At 44.0% G+C, this 18,994-nt stretch overlaps 1 protein-coding gene across 7 annotated transcripts in view; it reads left to right on the plus strand.

Annotated features, from left to right (window-relative positions):
• Positions 1 to 18,994, plus strand: part of PEX5L (peroxisomal biogenesis factor 5 like) — a 189,304-nt gene that overhangs the window by 149,178 nt on the left and 21,132 nt on the right. For all 7 annotated transcript variants that reach the window (XM_081190256.1, XM_081190260.1, XM_081190258.1 and 4 more), the window contains 2 exons: positions 6,792 to 6,900; positions 14,688 to 14,783. In XM_081190256.1, the coding sequence (XP_081046382.1) occupies positions 6,792 to 6,900; positions 14,688 to 14,783 (205 nt within the window). The remainder of the gene's footprint in view (positions 1 to 6,791; positions 6,901 to 14,687; positions 14,784 to 18,994) is intronic.

An 18,994-nucleotide genomic window follows, 5' to 3' on the forward strand; every position in this document is an offset into this window, starting at 1 on the left:
CCACCGAATGTCTTTTGTTCCAGTAGTTTTTATCCATTGAAGATAGGGGTTCCATCTGTTCCTTATTATGGTGGACTTGACCTTCCACGTTGTTTCCTGTGACATGACTGCGACAATGTCCGACTGAATAAGTTCAAACAAATAACTATTCCATGCCTCAACTGTCCTTTTTTCCTCTGTCTTTCCAACCTAAAGCTATCATTGCCTTTCCCGCTAATATCATAGCTTTGAAGGTACACTGGTCACCTTTCTCTATAGCCGTGTTTCCAAGTATACCCATTGTCATGAAATCAAAGTCTATTAAAAGCTTCACTTTAAAAATTTCATTAATAACCTTTAGGATTTTATTCCAGAATTCCTTTACCTCTGGGCATTCCCAGTACATATGGGAAAACCATCCCTTGGCTTGTTTACAGTGCCAACAATTAGAATTCAGTCCTGCAACCATATTAGCTAGCAGAGTTACCATTAAAGGATAGCAAACTGTCATGTATTAATGGCAGGGATGGCCAATTCATCATGCGCCCATGGCTTTCTTGGCATTACTATTCCCAGAGGTAGGAGGGCGAAGATATCCATCTGCTGCTTCCAGATTTTGCAAGCACTCTTTCCTCGGAAATGAAAAGGTGCTTGTAAAGAGATCACTGGGGCGAGCCTCACAGCAGTAAAAGGAACAACTTTACGATATCTTTCAATGTTTTGGGCATTATTCCTAATTGAATTGCATTTAAGTTCACACCCACACTGTATATTTAATGCACTCTTATACCACTTTAAGAGTCATGGTTTCCCTCTGCCCCAGTATCCTGGGAACTGTAGTTTGTTAAGGGTCTCCTAGCAACTCTCAGAAGGGAGAGCTGGACCATAAAGAAGGCTGATCGCCGAAGAATTGATGCTTTTGAATTATGGTGCTGGGGGAGACTCTTGAGAGTCCCATGGACTGCAAGAAGATCAAACCTATCCATTCTTAAGGAAATCAGCCCTGAGTACTCACTGGAAGGACAGATCCTGAAGCTGAGGCTCCAGTACTTTGGCCACCTCATGAGAAGAGAAGACTCCCTGGAAAAGACCCTGATGTAGGGAAAGATGGAGGGCACAAGGAGAAGGGAACAACAGAGGACAAGATGGTTGGACAGTGTTCTCGAAGCTACCAGCATGAGTTTGACCAAACTGCGGGAGGCAGTGGAAGACAGGAGTGCCTGGCGTGCTCTGGTCCATGGGGTCATGAAGAGTCGGACACGACTAAATGACTAAACAACAACAGCAACTCTCAGCAGCCTTAACAAACTATAGTTTCTAGGGTTTGGGGGGAAAGCCATCTCCCTTAAATTGATGAAAGATTGCTTTAAGCATATGGTGCGGATGCTGTAGCACCCTGCTTGTGGTTAACGCTTAGCTGGAATGAAATATTCAACGCAGCAACAGAGAAATTATTTATTTGTCAGACAAATAAATGAGAGGCACAGTGGTATATGGTTACCAAGCTCTGGCCTGCCTCCTGCCATTATGGCCAGCCCTTATATTTCCTTAATCCACCCCCCTTTGCTCCTCCTGTGGCTGCCTCTGTTCAATCAGCCTGCTTGAATTTCCTATTGGCTGATTGCTATAACCAATTTTAAGATACACTCATATCCTCCTGTCCTTATATGGAACACAAAGAGCTATATATTGTTACATCTATAAATGACAAATAAGTAGTAATATATCTTACATGTGTCTCAACAAGGAATCTTAATTACCAGCTCACCTCTTGCCTTCCTTGCCCTATTGCCTTCTAAAACAAATGGTTAATAATTTTAAAATTTTATCTTGAACAGATGTCAGAGACCTTGGGTTCACATAAACATTGAAAGATCTCCTTCATTTGAAGGTTTCTAAACAAATGTCTGACAACTAATATATCAGAACTGTTTGGATGGCGTCTCTTGTCTAGGAGGAAAACACTGTCAAGGTTCTCTAAGCAGCTGGTCTTGTGCCTGGCATGAAACTTTTGAAAGTCTAAGCCCATTTACCTGATCAAGATATAAGCCAATATATGCCTTGATTAAAAATGCAGTCTATATTCAGATGCCACATTCCCCCCTTTCAGGCTCAAGGACCTTGGTACCAAGCGTCCTTGATAGCTTGATCTGCATCATATTCCTAAGGTAAAGCTGTGTATAGGGCCATGATATGAGGTAGAGTTTCATTCGAAATCATCTTGCTAATTGTACTTCTAAAACATGAAATGATACATGGCATCATACATAAAACCATTACCACTACTGTCAAGAAAAACAAGCAAGACAATAATATCCCTTTGAGTCCTGTGACATTAGGTAACCATCCCATATCCCATCCTTCCCTTGTTTGTACTGGGACATGTGCTATACTCTCCATCTTTGTGGCCAACACACGGATTGCCTCACCATTATCAGAAATGTTAAAGCAACAGGCATTCCCTGTCAAGTTCAAGACTCCACATAGGCCTCCCTGCTTGGCAAATACATAATCCATTCCCATTTTCAGCTGCAAAATGCGGCTCTACTTTCATCCAACTGTTGTGCAATAAGTCTCAAACTCTGGGCCGTTACATTGGTTACAAGTTCCACTACTGCTTGCAATCAAATTATTCTGTTTAGATTATAAATAGGATCCCGTGCCCCTTGTATGAGCTCACCAGGATTCCAGGAGGCAGGATCATAATAGGCTATAATGCGCTCTGGTGGCCAATCATCAGTACCGCTCCAACTTTGGGTACTTCCTCCTGCTATATGAGAAATATCAGCGTTTCTTCGTGTTCGCTTGGCCAAATTAGTGGGCATAATCCACATTGGTGGTAATACCCATCCCAGGAAACAAGTCCCACTCCATTTGGAGGGGAGTTTCTTGTATGCCCATTCTCCACATATCCACCACAACCATCGGGTCTGAGGTCTTTGGTACGTGGAGTACAGAAGGCGAAATAGCAAAAGAGGTAGAGAGTTCACAGTGCAGTATGTTAGATTGCCTTTCTCTGTCACAGTTATGTTCCATACCACTTTCCATGCATGAATAAAAGGGGTTGCACAGGGCAAGGTATTCCGAGTTCGATAGGTAGTACCGTTTGCCCAGGTATGACTATTCTTAATATAATCCCAAGTATAGTGGCAATGAGAAGAGCCTATCATGGTAGAATCAGCTGCATCTGATGATTTATGTACACAGAATTCCCCTTGTACAGGTATAACTCGTGATGTTTAGTTGAGTTCCATCCGAGGAAATTCTGTACTTCTGTTTGGTGTGGCATTTCGCTTACCATACCAATAGCATTTAATGGTATCGGTAATAAGGGCATACCTCCCTCTGAATCATCTGGCCCAAGAGAGCAAACAAGGCAATTAGTCCTATTTGCAACATTGGCTTACCATTTCAGCTAAACCTACCCACATATTGTGGTCATAGCGGAATCCATATTTAGCAAATTTGGTCAGATTCAAGGACCCTTCCCCTTCCCAAGGGATCAGGATTAATAATAAAATCATGTTGATGTCTAGCATATGCATTCCTTCCACAAAAGATTACCTTATTGTGATAGCATAAAAATATTAGCCCCTATATAATTCCCCCAGTGACAGAAATGGGGAACCACCAAGACCAAAACATATATCCCAAGGATCCCCAATGTGTAATATCTCTGATAATTGTTCCACAAGGGGGCAGTCAATCAATTGTATAAGAGAATCTTCCCTTTCTCAGTCGCTGGTTCAGACGCTCCTCAAGCTTCAGGCGTGCGCAGGTCAGCCAGCTTCCAGGGTGTGGCTGCAGCAGGCCGGTCGTCTAATGTTGCCCGTGACCTAGCCCGTTCCCCGTAGGGCTAGATACAGGGGTTTTTGGAGAGAGTCAGTTTAAGAGGATTAGAGGGGTCACCTTTGCACGTCCAACTGCCTTCGGACTTCTTCAAACGGGAGTGATGAATCCAGGGGGGTCACCTCAGCTACCTTCACCGCTGTTGGAGTAGAGAGCAAGACGGTGTAAGGTCCACGCCACTTAGGTGCAAGTGGATCACGTTTCCACTCTTTCACCCATATGCTATGCCAGCCTGAAGCTGATGAATCGGCACGGCAATGCTGCACTGCGTGCGCTCGAGGGCCCACCTGTTAAGATAAAAACAAACAAACAAACAAACAAACACGGGAGAGAGACAAAAACACGGGAGAGAGATTGCACTTGTCCCTGTGTCACATGGTCTCTTATTTGTTTGAGGTCAGTTGGAATATCCTGAACAAAGGAGGGCGGCCTCCCATACAGGAGCTCAAAAGGTGACAACTTAAGTCTTTTTGTGGGTGTGCACCGAACACGAAACAGTGTTATGGGTAACACGTCTACCCTCCTGAGACTTTAGACATATTAGTGGGCTTCTGGCATGCCCTGCAGATACCTTGCACAAGCGTCTGGCGATAGGTGGTAAGCCTGGCCAGGTGAATTGCATTATTTGGATCCCAATTAGGATCTTCCAAGGGAAAGTTGTCCTGGAGATGACGGTCAATATTATAAATATTTCCCACTCTGGCCTGCTCACGCAAATATATCTGTGCCTTTTCAATTATGTCTCTCCTTTCCTCAGTGGTGAAGAGAGTATTCAGGAGCTGGCGACAATCTGTCCAAGTAGGACTATGAGTATTTACTATTGAGGTCACCAAGTCCATCATAGCCTGAGGTTTTTCTGCGGAAGGTGGGGTGTTTTCCAATTCATCAGATCCGTAGTTGTGAATGGAATGTACTGGAGGATCGAAGTTCGAGGTGGCCGTGGTCCGGTTGCCCATTAACCAGCACAGGCTCCTCAAGTGCATCAAATACTCTTCTGAGAGGGGCTACTACGTGATCTTTCTCTTCGCTTTGCTCTAGGGGCCTCAAATCATAGGGGATGGTATCTGTCCCAAGGCGTTCTTTTAGCAGCTTTATACGCCTTGCTGTATTGCTTGCTGACCGATCAAGGTCTCCCTGTAACTTCTGTAATAATTCTCTAGGACTTGGATGTACAGGGGTTTGGGGTGGGCAATTAGTTGTTCCACTAAAGGAGACTGTAGATGGAGTTCTACTGGGACTCACAGGTGGAATAACCACTTCTGCTTGGGCTTCATTATAGGACTCCAATGCCTCTGAGAAGGCTTTCTTAAAATTATTTAACATACATTCAAAAGGTGTACTTCCCCCCTTTGAACCCCCAACTCCCATTGTATGGCCCTGTGAAGTATCCACTCAGTCACTCACACACACACCTTACTGGGAAACGAAGTAGTACTCACTCCACACTTAGGTCAGCTACACATTGTACTTTCTCACACATGCAATGCGCCAGATACTTCACCACACACTACCTCCCATTCTTCCCTTTTCCCCCACCAGACCACCATCTGATATACCCAGCCACCTAGCGTACTCAGTTCCCCTTTACTGAGACGCAGAAGTTTGATCAGGACTTCTCTTCCTCCCAATTAATTGGAGGGCCAAAACCCCTTAGTGCACTTACCCTTAGCTGGTTCCCTGTTTATTTCTCTGGTCCCCCCCGGTCCGTCGCCGTCGGTGGGCAGGGTATCAGACAGACGAGACTGCTGCGTTCCCCTGGAAAAAATTTTCCCAGTGCGCGCTTGGGTAGGCAATCAGTTGTCTTCTCTCTTGTACCCCGCCCAGTGAGGCGAAGGAGCTGCGTTCCAGCAGACCACTGATCCGAGTCGCAGGCACCATAAAATGTAGCACCCTGCTTGTGGTTAACGCTTAGCTGGAATGAAATATTCAACGCAGCAACAGAGAAATTATTTATTTGTCAGACAAATAAATGAGAGGCACAGTGGTATATGGTTACCAAGCTCTGGCCTGCCTCCTGCCATTATGGCCAGCCCTTATATTTCCTTAATCCACCCCCCTTTGCTCCTCCTGTGGCTGCCTCTGTTCAATCAGCCTGCTTGAATTTCCTATTGGCTGATTGCTATAACCAATTTTAAGATACACTCATATCCTCCTGTCCTTATATGGAACACAAAGAGCTATATATTGTTACATCTATAAATGACAAATAAGTAGTAATATATCTTACATGTGTCTCAACAAGGAATCTTAATTACCAGCTCACCTCTTGCCTTCCTTGCCCTATTGCCTTCTAAAACAAATGGTTAATAATTTTAAAATTTTATCTTGAACAGATGTCAGAGACCTTGGGTTCACATAAACATTGAAAGATCTCCTTCATTTGAAGGTTTCTAAACAAATGTCTGACAACTAATATATCAGAACTGTTTGGATGGCGTCTCTTGTCTAGGAGGAAAACACTGTCAAGGTTCTCTAAGCAGCTGGTCTTGTGCCTGGCATGAAACTTTTGAAAGTCTAAGCCCATTTACCTGATCAAGATATAAGCCAATATATGCCTTGATTAAAAATGCAGTCTATATTCAGATGCCACATTGCGACCTCAAAAAGCTTTTCTTAAAACAAAACAAAACCCCCACCTTTGCTACTGACTTTGCTCACTTTCACAGAAACACTACTGTTGCTCCTCTCTACAACATCTGTGAGGACAGAACCATTTTTCTCTCACCACAAGCCTGGGAATTATAATGAGTTGTGCCAAAATCATATCACTGCCCTTTCTTCCTCTGTCATATCATATCACTGCCCTTTCTTCCTCTGTTCCTCTGTTCACTGTTTTCCACATACCTAGGATCACGAAGCATGCATCCTATGATGTAGGCAAGACTCTGTGTGCTTTTGTCCCGAGTGCATCTGCTCTGCCAGTGTTGCAATGACGGGGCCTACAAATCCTTTCCCTCCCTTAGGTCTGCAGAGAACAGGTCCCAGTCAGAGCTGGCCACTGTCAAGACCGCACTGGAATCTGACTCAGCCTCGGATATAGAATTAGCGCCTGCTCCTGCACTTGCACCAAAGGTAAGAGGTCAGCGTCTTTTGGACAAGTTCTGCGTTCAAGGAAGGCTTTTCCCAGCTGGTGTCCTCCAGCTGCTTTGGACTACAACTCCCATCAGCCCCAACGGGAGAAAAGCAGCTAAATTTATTTCTTTGGCGGGGGGATGGATTTCAGCACATCACTCCCTCTGCCTTTTCTCTGCTCTAAGCGATGTATAATAACATCCATGCTTAGTTAGTTGACCATTAGTAAAAGGTACGTTGTATCAATAATCATTTTAATTTCTGGGGATTTATAGGAATTCAGAGGGAGAAAGTGTGTTGGGGCAAACATTAGCGTAGCGGGTGGTGAAATGTCCTTTGGCCTGGCGACAACCCCTGAACAACTCTTCTGGGCAAACATGTCAGCAGTGTGTGTGGCCAACCTCCCGCTCCTGAGAATACTCTCATATGCATACATGAATATATACAATACACACACGGGATCTGTGCGCTGTCAGGCAAGCAGGCACACCCTCAGCTGATTGGCACAGATAAGCAGAAGAGGGAATTAATCCGCCCTTCCAGACATCAAATGATCAGTCTGATGACTGGGGAGCAAAGAGATTTGCATCCTCTTTCTGCCCACTCCAGTGCCTACTTTAATTTTTATTCTCATTGCTACTGCCACCAAAACCATGGGAGATGAGATCAGATCTTTGGGACAGGGTTTAGCCACCCATTATGTAAACCAGTGAGCCTTGGGCTTGCCAATCAGAAGGTCGGCGGTTCGAATCCCTGCAATGGGGTGAGCTCCCATTGCTCGGTCCCAGCTCCTGCCAACCTAGCAGTTCGAAAGCATGTCAAGGCGCAAGTAGATAAATAGGTACCACTCCGGCGGGAAGGTAAACGGTGTTTCCGTGTGCCGTTCTGGTTTCGACAGAAACAGCTTAGTCATGCTGGCCAGAAAAACTGTCTGTGGACAAACGTTGGCTCCCTCGGCCAGTAAAGCGAGATGAGCGCCGCAACCCCAGAGTCGTTCACAACTGGACTTAACTGTCAGGGGTCCTTTACCTTTGTCTTTTATGTTAGAAGGAGGATACTTAGGACTATCTCTCCATGACATGAATCCTATAGATGACCAGGATTTGCCAGTTTGTTGTTGCTTCTATCATTCGTGTGCTGCTTCACATAAGGCTCTGGAAAGTCAATTGCAAGGTAGGGGGGGAGATTACCACCAGTTGGCTGTTGGAAAAACATGAGATTTTTTGACACAACACTTCCTTGCCATAAATACTCTTATGGGCATAAATCAGAGTGACTGCAGCTCAGCTCTTGCAGACGTGCTGGAAGATTGATACTGCAGTAAAAATAAAACAGACCGCGTAACCAAAACATTGGCCCATTTCCTAAGTGGTGAGCTTTTTAACGTCCGGTACTTAAATTCATTTTAAGGAATGTGGTGGGGTTTTATTGCTTTTAATAGAACTAAAATTCAGCCTGCTTATCATACAGGTCCAAGCACCTGATGGTCACAGCACAGCATGGTCAAGGGCAGCACAGACGAACCTGGGTGATCAGCTGTGCCACCACACAGAGGAGTGGAGTGGACTTCTACACACACACACTCTCTCTCTCTCTCTCTCTCTCTCTATATATATATATATATATATAATGCATTCATATCCCACCTTCTCCAAAGAGCTCACAATGGTATATGCGGTTCTTCACCCTCCCTTTCCCCCCCCTTACAACAACCTTGTGAGGTTGCACAACAGAAGCATTCTGGGATAGTTCCAAGTGAATAGTTCCTGGGATAGTTCCTGGATAATTCCAGGCCTTTCCTCCTTTTTGTATCCGTACATGACTCACAGAAAGGCATTCCATATGCTCTTTTGAAAAATTTGCATATTCAGATCTGCAGGTAGAAAATCTGTTGAGACACCCAGAGGGGAGCTTTCTCTAAGTTCAGGGAACAGGGAACATGTTGTTGTTGTTGTTTTGTCCTGTTTATTTAAGGGGAACGTAGCCTTCTCTTGTCACTAGCACAGAATGGATGCAGAAATGTGGCAAATTCAATGTAAGAATGGAAAAAAATTAGGAACTGATAGAAACTGAAACTGACAGATTTGCCTACCCCACCCCTTAGCCATGGAGTGGGGGGAACAATTCCCCCTTAGGGAGTGGGGAACTAAACCTTACCTCCCCAGGCACCAAAATCCCAGTGTAAAGACAAAAACAGACTACATGCTACACATCTAGTTTGTTGGGCAATCTGACCATCTTTTAACACCTACTGTGCTTCCTTTTTCAAATCTTCAAATGGACCTCATATTGAATCTTGAGCATTTTTAGTAATCTTAACAGTTTAAAATGCCACAAAGGTTGAAATTAATATTAACAACTGATAGAATATTATCAAAAGATGCCAGCCCTAGTTGTGACTCAGTAAGGTTGTAACTCGGAAGTAAGCCCCATTGAACTCTGTGGGATTTACTGCTGGGTCCACATGCAAAGGGTCAGGCTGCCAGGCTGTAATGCTGTCCATGCTGGTTAAATGCTATTTATCTCTGTGGGATTTAAACTGCCCAACCGTGAAGGGAATTGCAGCCTTTTCCTTTGGAGTGAGACAGGGCCTGCTATATCTGGCACCCACAATATGGTGTTGCTGTGACAGATTCGAACTTTGCAGCTTCCCTTGCGTAACTGAAAAGATTCTCTGACATCTTGGCTGCTTAGAAACACTTTAAATGATGCCCTCAGGGTCTCTGTTTCTCAGATTGTTCGTCTGCATGCACAAAGCAAATCATGCCCTTCATATTTAACTACGGTCTCCAAGCTCATGCGTCTGTCATCTACCTAATCCAGACTTCCTCAACATGGTGCCCCCCCATCTACTTTGGACTACAATTCCCATCAGCCCCAGCCAGCATGGGTGGTTGGGGGCAGCTGAGCTAAGTGCTAGAGTTCAACTTGTCAAAAATTCCACAATTCCGCATGTGTGGTTCCTTTGAGATCATCTTTGCCATTTATTCTTCACAATGCTCAGAGATGCCACATCTTGCTTAGTAGTAGTAGTATTAGTAGGAGTAGTAGTAGTAGTAATAATAATAATAATAATAATAATAATAATAATAATAATAATAATAATAATTTATTAATAATAATAATTTATTATTTGTACCCCGCCCATCTGGCTGGGTTTCTCCAGCCACTCTGGGCAGCTTCCACAAAGACCAAAAATACACTAATATGTCATACATTAAAAACTTCCCTAAACAGGGCTGCCTTAAGATGTCTTCTGAATGTCAGGTAGTTGTTTATCTCTTTGACATCTGATGGGAGGGCATTCCACAGGGCGGGTGCCACTACCGAGAAGGCCTCTGCCTGGTTCACTGTAGCTTTGCTTCTCGCAATGAGGGAACCGCCAGAAGGCCCTCGGTGCTGGACCTCAGCTTCCAGGCGGAACGATGGGGGTGAAGACGCTCCTTCAGGTATACTGGGCCGAGGCCATTTAGGGTTTTAAAGGTCAACACCAACACTTTGAATTGTGCTCGGAAACGTACTGGGAGCCAATGTAGGTCTTTCAAGACCGGTGTTATGTGGTCTTGGCGGCCGCCCCCAGTCACCAGTCTAGCTGCCGCATTCTGGATTAGTTGTAGTTTCCGGGTCACTTTCAAAGGTAGCCCCACACAGAGCGCATTGCAGTAGTCCAAGCTGTCCAAGCTTAGATTACAGGAACAAGGAAATCCAAGGATGTCATCCTCCCGTTCTGTCTTTTAAGCAACTTGGAAAGTGTATGGAAATAATTGTGGTGGCATGTAGTGTTGTGGTAGAGTTACATACCTGCTCTCCTGACACCAACATCACCAGGAAGGGACAGATAGTAGTAAGGTCTGGGCCCCATAAGTGCTCCAACGGGAGCACCAGATTGTTCCCACTGATGCACTCACACAACCTTGACTTATTGGCCCCTCTGCCCTGCCACTGGCCCATCTAGGTAAGCAACAGTTCTGGTGTCAAGAAGGTAGCTTCACAGCTCTGCCCCACCATGTACTCAACTACTGATTTGTCCTTTATCATTTACAAAGACATGATCCATCATCCCACCTGTGGGAAGTCCCATAGAGCTCAGTGAAGCTCTTTCCCCTCCTTCTCTTTCCATAAAAGCCCTAAGTCTGACACAGAACGCATGGCCATCATCAATGCTCCTCTCAATAATACTTAACTGTTCTATATATTATCTCCCATGCTGCGCAGTGGATGGGGGGGGGTGACTGAAGCTGAAAGAGATTGGCTTGCCTATGGCCACCTAATGAGGTCAGGGCAGAGACAAGATATGAACCAGAGACTTCCTAATTTGTAGCTCAGTCTTTTAGTAGTTACACTGCACCAACTGTCTCGTTCCTCTCCAATGCCCTGTGTGAAGGTTACCCATATTTAACCTGTGCAGTGGCGAGGAGCAGACTGGCCAAATGTGATGGGCATGCATAAAGAGAGCTCATGCCATCATTTTGTAAAGGAAAGGTGTCAGTGTCGTGCCTGATCACAGTACTGGGCTTAATTCTCTGCCAATTCTATGTTCCGCGGGAGAACCAAAACCATGCAAACACCAGCTGTCCTCGGCTTTTAGATTATGGATCTTAGATAACCTGCTCAACACACTGTATGCTTTGCTTATACGTTCATGCTGCAAAGCCATTTTACTCTGAGACTATAATTTCAGACATGCTTACCTGGGAGTAATTCCCCCTGAGCTCAATGGGCTTACATCTGGGTAGACACATATAGTACTGGAATTTAAAGTGATCCTAGTAGGGATTGCATTGCATGTACGTTGGTAACCTTAACATCCTCTGACCACTTCCTTTTTCAGTACTGTTCAGTGCAAGGTTGATGGACACCTCCTACCCCCCACCTCCCCCCAAAATCAGTCTGGACTCATTTTAATGCAACAGAAATTATAGCCAGCATGAAAACAGCTCATTGCAATTGAATAACCCCCAAGGATAATAATAATAATAATAAAGCATAATTATGTAAGTGGAAGCTGTTGTGATCTGCTGTTGGGCAGGCATCTGGCTAATGAGTTTAACCTCAGACAAGTGTGGGGTCAGGAGCTTAGCAGAATCGAGGCTTTTTAGGTCATTGTACTATTTTTCCTCCAGTGAAAGAGGATGTTTCTTTTCACTGTGATCATGAATTCAGAAGTTTTTTCATGAAAGGGTGCTTATAAACTTGCATTGTACTTTCCCCATGGGGAGAATACTGGGAAGGAAGCTGAACAAAGGAAGCAGCCAAGAATAGCAGAGAAATGACAAATCACTCCTGTTCAAGCAAAATGGAAAGCAAACGCAAAAAACTTTGCTCCATCAAGCAAGCTCAGGTGTTTGGAACGTTAAGATGAACTAGTTCAAGTTCATCCTGTACCAAAAAATGAACTAGTTCAAGTTCACCCAAGTAAACTTTTTAATTCATAAAATAATTAATCAGCAAAAAAGTTTTACTTCGGTATTCTGAGTGTTACCAGCTGCTGGGCTGAAGTATAGGGTCAACAACTAAATCAGGGACCACACACAAAGAATATGATCTCTGCCGGACATAATTTCAGCGAGTGAAGCTATGATTCTAGTATTTCCATACTAGAAAACATTGCTTAATTTGTGCCAGGCACACAACTGTTAAAGGCACAAGGCATCATTCAATTAGTTCCTATTTGTATACTTTTCAATTGCAGGGAAGATACAGGAAATTCCTCCTATCCCTTCCTTCTGATTGCTTAGCAATAATGACTAAGTGGTTAAGTACCCTTAGCAACAGCAGCACCTCTGGATCTGCCTAATAAGCCTTGGAACACTTCACTATGTTTTGCTTTATAACTTATAGGAGTCAAGTTGTCTTACTTTTCTTTATTTACTGAAAGCTAAGAGACCAGGCCTCCTACAGGGTGGAGCAGATAAACTTGAAATTGTTCAAAGTTCTACCCCAGAGTAAACCTAATGCACCTTTAGTTCAATGCATTTAAACTTCATTTAAGTGAACAAATTTATTCTAAGCACTTCCAAACATCTACATCAGTTGGTTTTGTCACTTTTTGAAAGGATTATTTGACTGGTAAGAATTGAACAAGTGCATGGCCACGCTAGCTGGGGCTGATGACAGTTGTAGCACAAAATATCTGGAGAGCACCAGGTTGCTGAAACTCTTCTAGATTTTGTAATGGGGTGACAACTGCAGCAGACAGGATAGCAGCTGCAGTAGACAGTCTTTAAATATCAATGGGCTTCTGTTGAATATTGAGGGCTGAATGACATCATGCATGTTCCCCTCTGCTGAGGGTTTGTTGACTTATTTGTCTGAAAGGAGCTCTCAGGAAATGGCGTCAAGTGAAGATCAGCAATTGAAAATCGCCGGTGTCAGCGAAGTTAACTCTTTATTCAAAGAAACCAAAACAGTGCAGGCTTAGTGATCCCAGCAGCTCTTCCCAGTGTGGCAGTTGTGAGGACTGAAGGTTCTTTCCACAGCTGATTGGTCCCCTCCTTTCCAGGGGTTTTTCCAAGCAATTGGAGACTGTGTCTGTGTGCAACCAATCTCTCCTCTGCTCCTTTCATTTCTCTGTGTGTCCTGGGAGACCGGGGGAAGGGGAGCTGGTCACAGCAGGAGGGGGGAGATTCCCTGGATTCTTCAGCAGTTTGTCTTAGTCTCCTGACTCCCCTCCTCTTCTGCCTCTAGGTTCTGGAGTGCTCTCTGTCCCAGCTTCAGCTTGTTCACTAAACCCTGATGCCTCTTCAGCTTCCAACATCTCCTTCTCGCAGTCTGCTCCCTCTTCTCCCTATGACCACATATCACCATCCCACCACCATCCCACCCCTGGCTCTAAGCCTTCATCCCCTGGGGGTTCTCCAGCTGGTACCTCCCACTACTCCTCTCCAGCCAGTCCATGACATGAGCCTATGATCAGGAGCAAAAGAGTAGCCACACTGAGCTGAAGGTTTTCTTTCTGGGCTACTTACCTACTCAAAATCTTCTCTCACAATTTCAGGGTTGGGCCATAGGCAGCTGAGGTGAGCCAGGGACCAGAAGCCTTAGGACATGTCAGTGTCAGGAGTTCAGCCTACACTCGAGTAGGACCCTGGCAGAGACACATGCCCGACTGGCATGTTCTCTCCCTCCTGGTCTTTCGTTCGGAAGCTTCATAAGCTTTCTTCATCCCGAACATTACATCAACCGATGCCAACCAACACCGGCACACTTAGAGATCCGCAGAGTTTGCGCAACTTGCGCGTGACAGACCTCAGCAACTCAGCATTTTGGCTAATCTACTTTATTTACATATAAACACACACGGAGCACTGCAGCATGGCTCCTTCTCTCTCTCTAGCATCAGACAGCAAAGAGGAAAAGACAAAGCACAATAGTCCCACTTCATGGAACACAGTAACACAAACATCCTGTCTCCGTCACTTCCCACTCTGTGGAGTCAAAACATATAATGTCATGTGAAAGACAGAAATCCCATGACTGCAATCACGGCGCAGGAATTCTAACAGTCAGAACTACAGTTTTAAGTGCACTGCATAGAGATCGGTTTTGTTTAAAAAGTTGCTTAAATAAATAATACACTGGAGGACAAAGCAGGAGGCAGGACTGAGGAACAATCCAGATGTCAGGGGTAAACTCCAGTTCGCAGAGGTTTTTTTGTGGGAGAAGCCATTTGCATTAAATATACATTATGGATATACGTCTGGCTGTGCTGGCTCTTAATGCACGACGTTGACTCTCGGCAAATAATGTTCTGTGCTGACTGCGTTTTATTTTACTTTTTCTTTTAGGCACGATCAACCAAAGACCAACGTTGGGGAGGTGCCCTCCTCTCACGAAATCATTCTATGGAGGAGGAATTTGAAAGAGCGAAAGCAGCTGTTGAGGTATTGTTTGACGTCTTGGAAAATGTCCCACCTGAAGTCGATCTAGCAAAGCAGCCTTTTGTTTAATGCAACAAAAGCACAACCTGGCATTAGGCAATTTGAGCTAAATGGAGCTAAAGTGATTGTGTTTCCATTGGAAAAATAATGGCATGATCCTCAGCATGTTTCTCTGTGACATGGTTTCAAGTAGATGCGCTTAGGAGTGCTACCAAAGGGGAGCTTCTAGCATAAACAGTTTAAAGCACAGGAGTGTTCTTGCTAGCCATTCATCTGAGTCTGGGGTAAATATTCAAAAAACATATGTGTAACTAGGTGAGCAAAAGACCTAATTTCAGGTATTTCTCACAGCAGGTTACCAGACCCCCCAATCAGTAGAAAGGTGGTTTCAGACCATTGCAATTTTTCTTTGGGATCCCATCACATTTTACAAAGTTCGGGTTGCACAATTAAAGTTTGGGTGGAGCTTTTGCACAACAAACTTGCTTCCTCCACATATTGTGAAGGAAGCGAAGGAAATAAGCAGCTATCCTATTTTTAAAAGACATCTGAAGGCAGCCCTGTTCAGGGAAGTTTTTAATATTTAACGCTGTATTGTTTTTAATACTTGATTGGGAGCCACCCAGAGTGGCTGGGGAAACTCAGCCAGATGGGCGGGGTATAAATAATATATTATATTATTATTATTATTATTATTATTATTATTATTATTATTAGACCTTTTAGCAATGTTAGCTGTTTAGTGAGTGTTCATTCTGATTTGTTTGCGAGAAGTTATTTGATTTTTAAAGTGTATTTATCCATTTCATAAAGTTTATATACTGCTGGATTGTACAAAACCTCAAACCTCACATGGAGCAATTGTCACCCCCATTTCCAATATGTTCCCCCTTCACTTTCTTTATTACAAAGTCTGCTTTTTTTGTAAGCTGGGGAGGCGGGGAGAGTTGGTTGTGCAAGAGAACCAAATCAACTATAATTGTGTAACCTCTCTTTGTCAGTATGCGATTAAATCCCACTCGAAAATATCAACCGGCTGGAAGTGCCCAGAGAGAATGGGCAACGAGAATTGCACGAGCAAGAGAGAAGAGGGGAAACAAACTTTACACACACACACACACACACACACACACACACACACACACACATCCATTGAAACCCAGCCAGTTCAGTGTGAGTCCCTGGTGAGGATCACGAGGTTGATGCAAATAGAGAGACACTCAAATCAGCTGTGCAATTCGGACCCTGGTTATACACACAGGTTTCCCTTGCTGTGTTGGGATATTTGGATCTCACGTTCTTTTGTTTTGCATTTACAAAGGGTGCCCTACCCCAGGCACACACACCCCAGCACAAAAAATATCGGTCCTGACAAACAATGTCAGACTACAGATCTGCTCCAAATCCTCCCTTGAAATTGAATTTGGGAAGGAGCCTTGAAAGATAAGTTTATTCTGTGTGTGGTCTCAGGAGCTCAGCCAGAAGTCTCTTGTATTAGCAGCATGCAGTAAAACCATTTATCCCAACCAACGGCTGCAAATCTAGGTGAGGAAGAATTGCTGTTCTCTCATTTTTATGCAATTGCATTTGCTTGTTTATCTCCAGCTTGATTCCAAAAGACTGAGAGATGGTGTTGTGGCTCTGTTTTCCCGATCTTCTTCTGCCAATCTGCCTTCAGCCTTTCCTCCAAGATCTTTGCCATTCTATTCACATTCCCCTTGACTGACAGCATCCCTGATACTCCAAAGCTGGGCTTTCTTTTAGCACACCGTGAAATGATTTAGCGGCTTATATGTGGCTTGGGATGAATTTTTACTGTACTATTTTCAGGGATCTCAGTGGGATCCGTACAGTGTCCCTGTTCAATGCAAAAAGGCTGGGCCTGGCCACTAAGAGATCTGTGCCTAGGGACTGTGCCTAGGGAGACATTTTCAGAAAAGCATAAGGCAAAACTTAGGCAGTTAAGTCAGAGCATTGACTAAGACTCAGCAATTCACATAGGCCTTGGGCAGCTGTTTCCACATTCAGGACAGCTGTTTGTGACAGCGCTTCAAGGACTGTACCACTTCAGAATGCAAACAGGCATGGGATGTATAGCAGACTGACCCCGCTAACTGCCCCCAATTAAATATAGCAGACCCACTGCACAGTACAACAATTAATTGGATTTCTATAATTTACCACAGGCTATCTTGCCTTGTCTTATGTGAGGGAAACTTCAGTTCAGAGTGTCTCGGGCAGGAGTTGATCAGAGAAGAACAGTTTTATTTACAAAAAAGATAGAGAGTTGGTGAAACAAGGTTGGGTCAAGAGATGCGTTCTTTCAGGTAGAAGTTAACTTATAAGTTAACTTATAAGTTAACTCCCAGTGCTTGTGTTTCCAAGCACAATTCAAAGTGTTGGTGCTGACCTTTAAAGCCCTAAATGGCCTTGGTCCAGTATACTTGAAGGAGTGTCTCCACCCCCTTCGTTCTGCCGGGACACTGAGGTCCAGCGCTGAGGGCCTTCTGGCGGTTCCCTCACTGCAAGAAGCCAAGTTACAGGGAACCAGGCAGAGGGCCTTCTCAGTAGTGGCACCCGTCCTGTGGAACGCCCTCCCACCAGATGTCAAAGAGAAAAACAACTACCAGACTTTTAGAAGACATCTGAAGGCAGCTCTGTTTAGGGAAACTTTTAATGTTTAATAGACTATTGTATTTTAATATTCTGTTGGAAGCCACCCAGAATGGCTGGGGAAACCCAGCCAGATGGGCGGGGTATAAATAAATTATTATTATTATTATTATTATTATTATTATTATTATTATTATTATTATTATTACTTAAACATAAAGTTGTCACAGGCTTAAACACAGTAGTATGTGCACAGCTTTTCTTGAAATTCATTTACTCAGAAATCAGTTGTTACACTTCAGTTTCTGTTGTTGGGTGTGTGTTTTTAGGAAACCCTCAAATTTGTTGAGTGGAATTCTGAGGGACTGCATCGCCAGACTCTGGTCTGGCTCTGCTGCCTGTCACTGGGTGTCACATGATTGAAGTGCCCGCAATGCCTTTGGAAAAGTAGCTTTTCAGGAAAGGTGGTCTGCATAGCCTTCTCCCTGACATGCTAGCTTTCTGTGTACAATGGCTCTTTGATATTCCCTGCTAAGTTGTGGGTGAACATATCAGACGACACAGCGATTCTTCAAACAGCTCTTGTTTATTCACAGGCCAGAACAGAACTGAACGGAATGGTTCAGCCAGCCTGCTTATATAGAGCTCCACTAGAACGCAACAGTAACCATTTTCTGTAACTATCCAATCACTGAACGTCACTTTCGATCCCTTATTTGCATATGTGGACCTGAACTATCTACAGTATCCCCCTGCTGGCCCAGGGTGAGAACTTCAGTACATAACATTCCCAACAAATATTGAATTGCATGCTGGACCTTGTGCACTGCCTTGTGTTAGTCCTCATTGAATCATCCAAGTGGCACAGCTGGCAGGGAGAAGAGGTGAAAGCATCTAGACCTCATTATGTTCCCAACAATGTCATTGGGAACACAATAGGACCTTGAGGCATTGTGGATCTGCTGAGCTTCACTTTGGAGGCTGCAGAGTTCTTTTTTCCCCTGGGAAGCTGACATTTAGGAGGGTGGAACTGATACACACACCTCCAATTTTGGTGGGCAGATCCAAACCCAATCCAGATCAGCCCTATTACTAGTGACATTTATACATTGTCTGTGTTTCAGGGCCGCATTAAGCATTATTTACACTGCCAGCTCCTAGTAGACTAATGCAGAGTAATGGCGCTTTATGAATCATAAATAAAATAATAAGGTGTTATTGGAGCCATTCCTGCAAAGTGCTTTGAACATTTGAAATGTGCTATATAAATGCTAAGTCTTTTTTCTTATTATTCCTTAAACCCACAATTTGTTTTCTAGTACAGATCATGCGATTTTTGTGGGTTTTCTGGCTGTTTAGCAAGGAGTGGGGAGGAGACTTTATTTCTCTTTTGAATAAAACTCAGGCTTCAAATATGCCTAAAATGCTGGCAGCTATGCTTTTCAATTATGAAACATTCTGCACAAAGTAAAGAGACTCTTTTTAATAGCATCCTTTCTCTAAAACATTTCACCTAGAGAGATAATTAAAACATATTCATATTATGACCAGGGGTGGGTGGGGGGTGGGAGCGAAGCAGCTATTAGATTGGAATATAATTA

Source organism: Podarcis bocagei (assembly GCF_964188305.1).
Source record: "Podarcis bocagei genome assembly, chromosome: 4".
NCBI classification, from domain to species: Eukaryota; Metazoa; Chordata; class Lepidosauria; order Squamata; family Lacertidae; genus Podarcis; species Podarcis bocagei.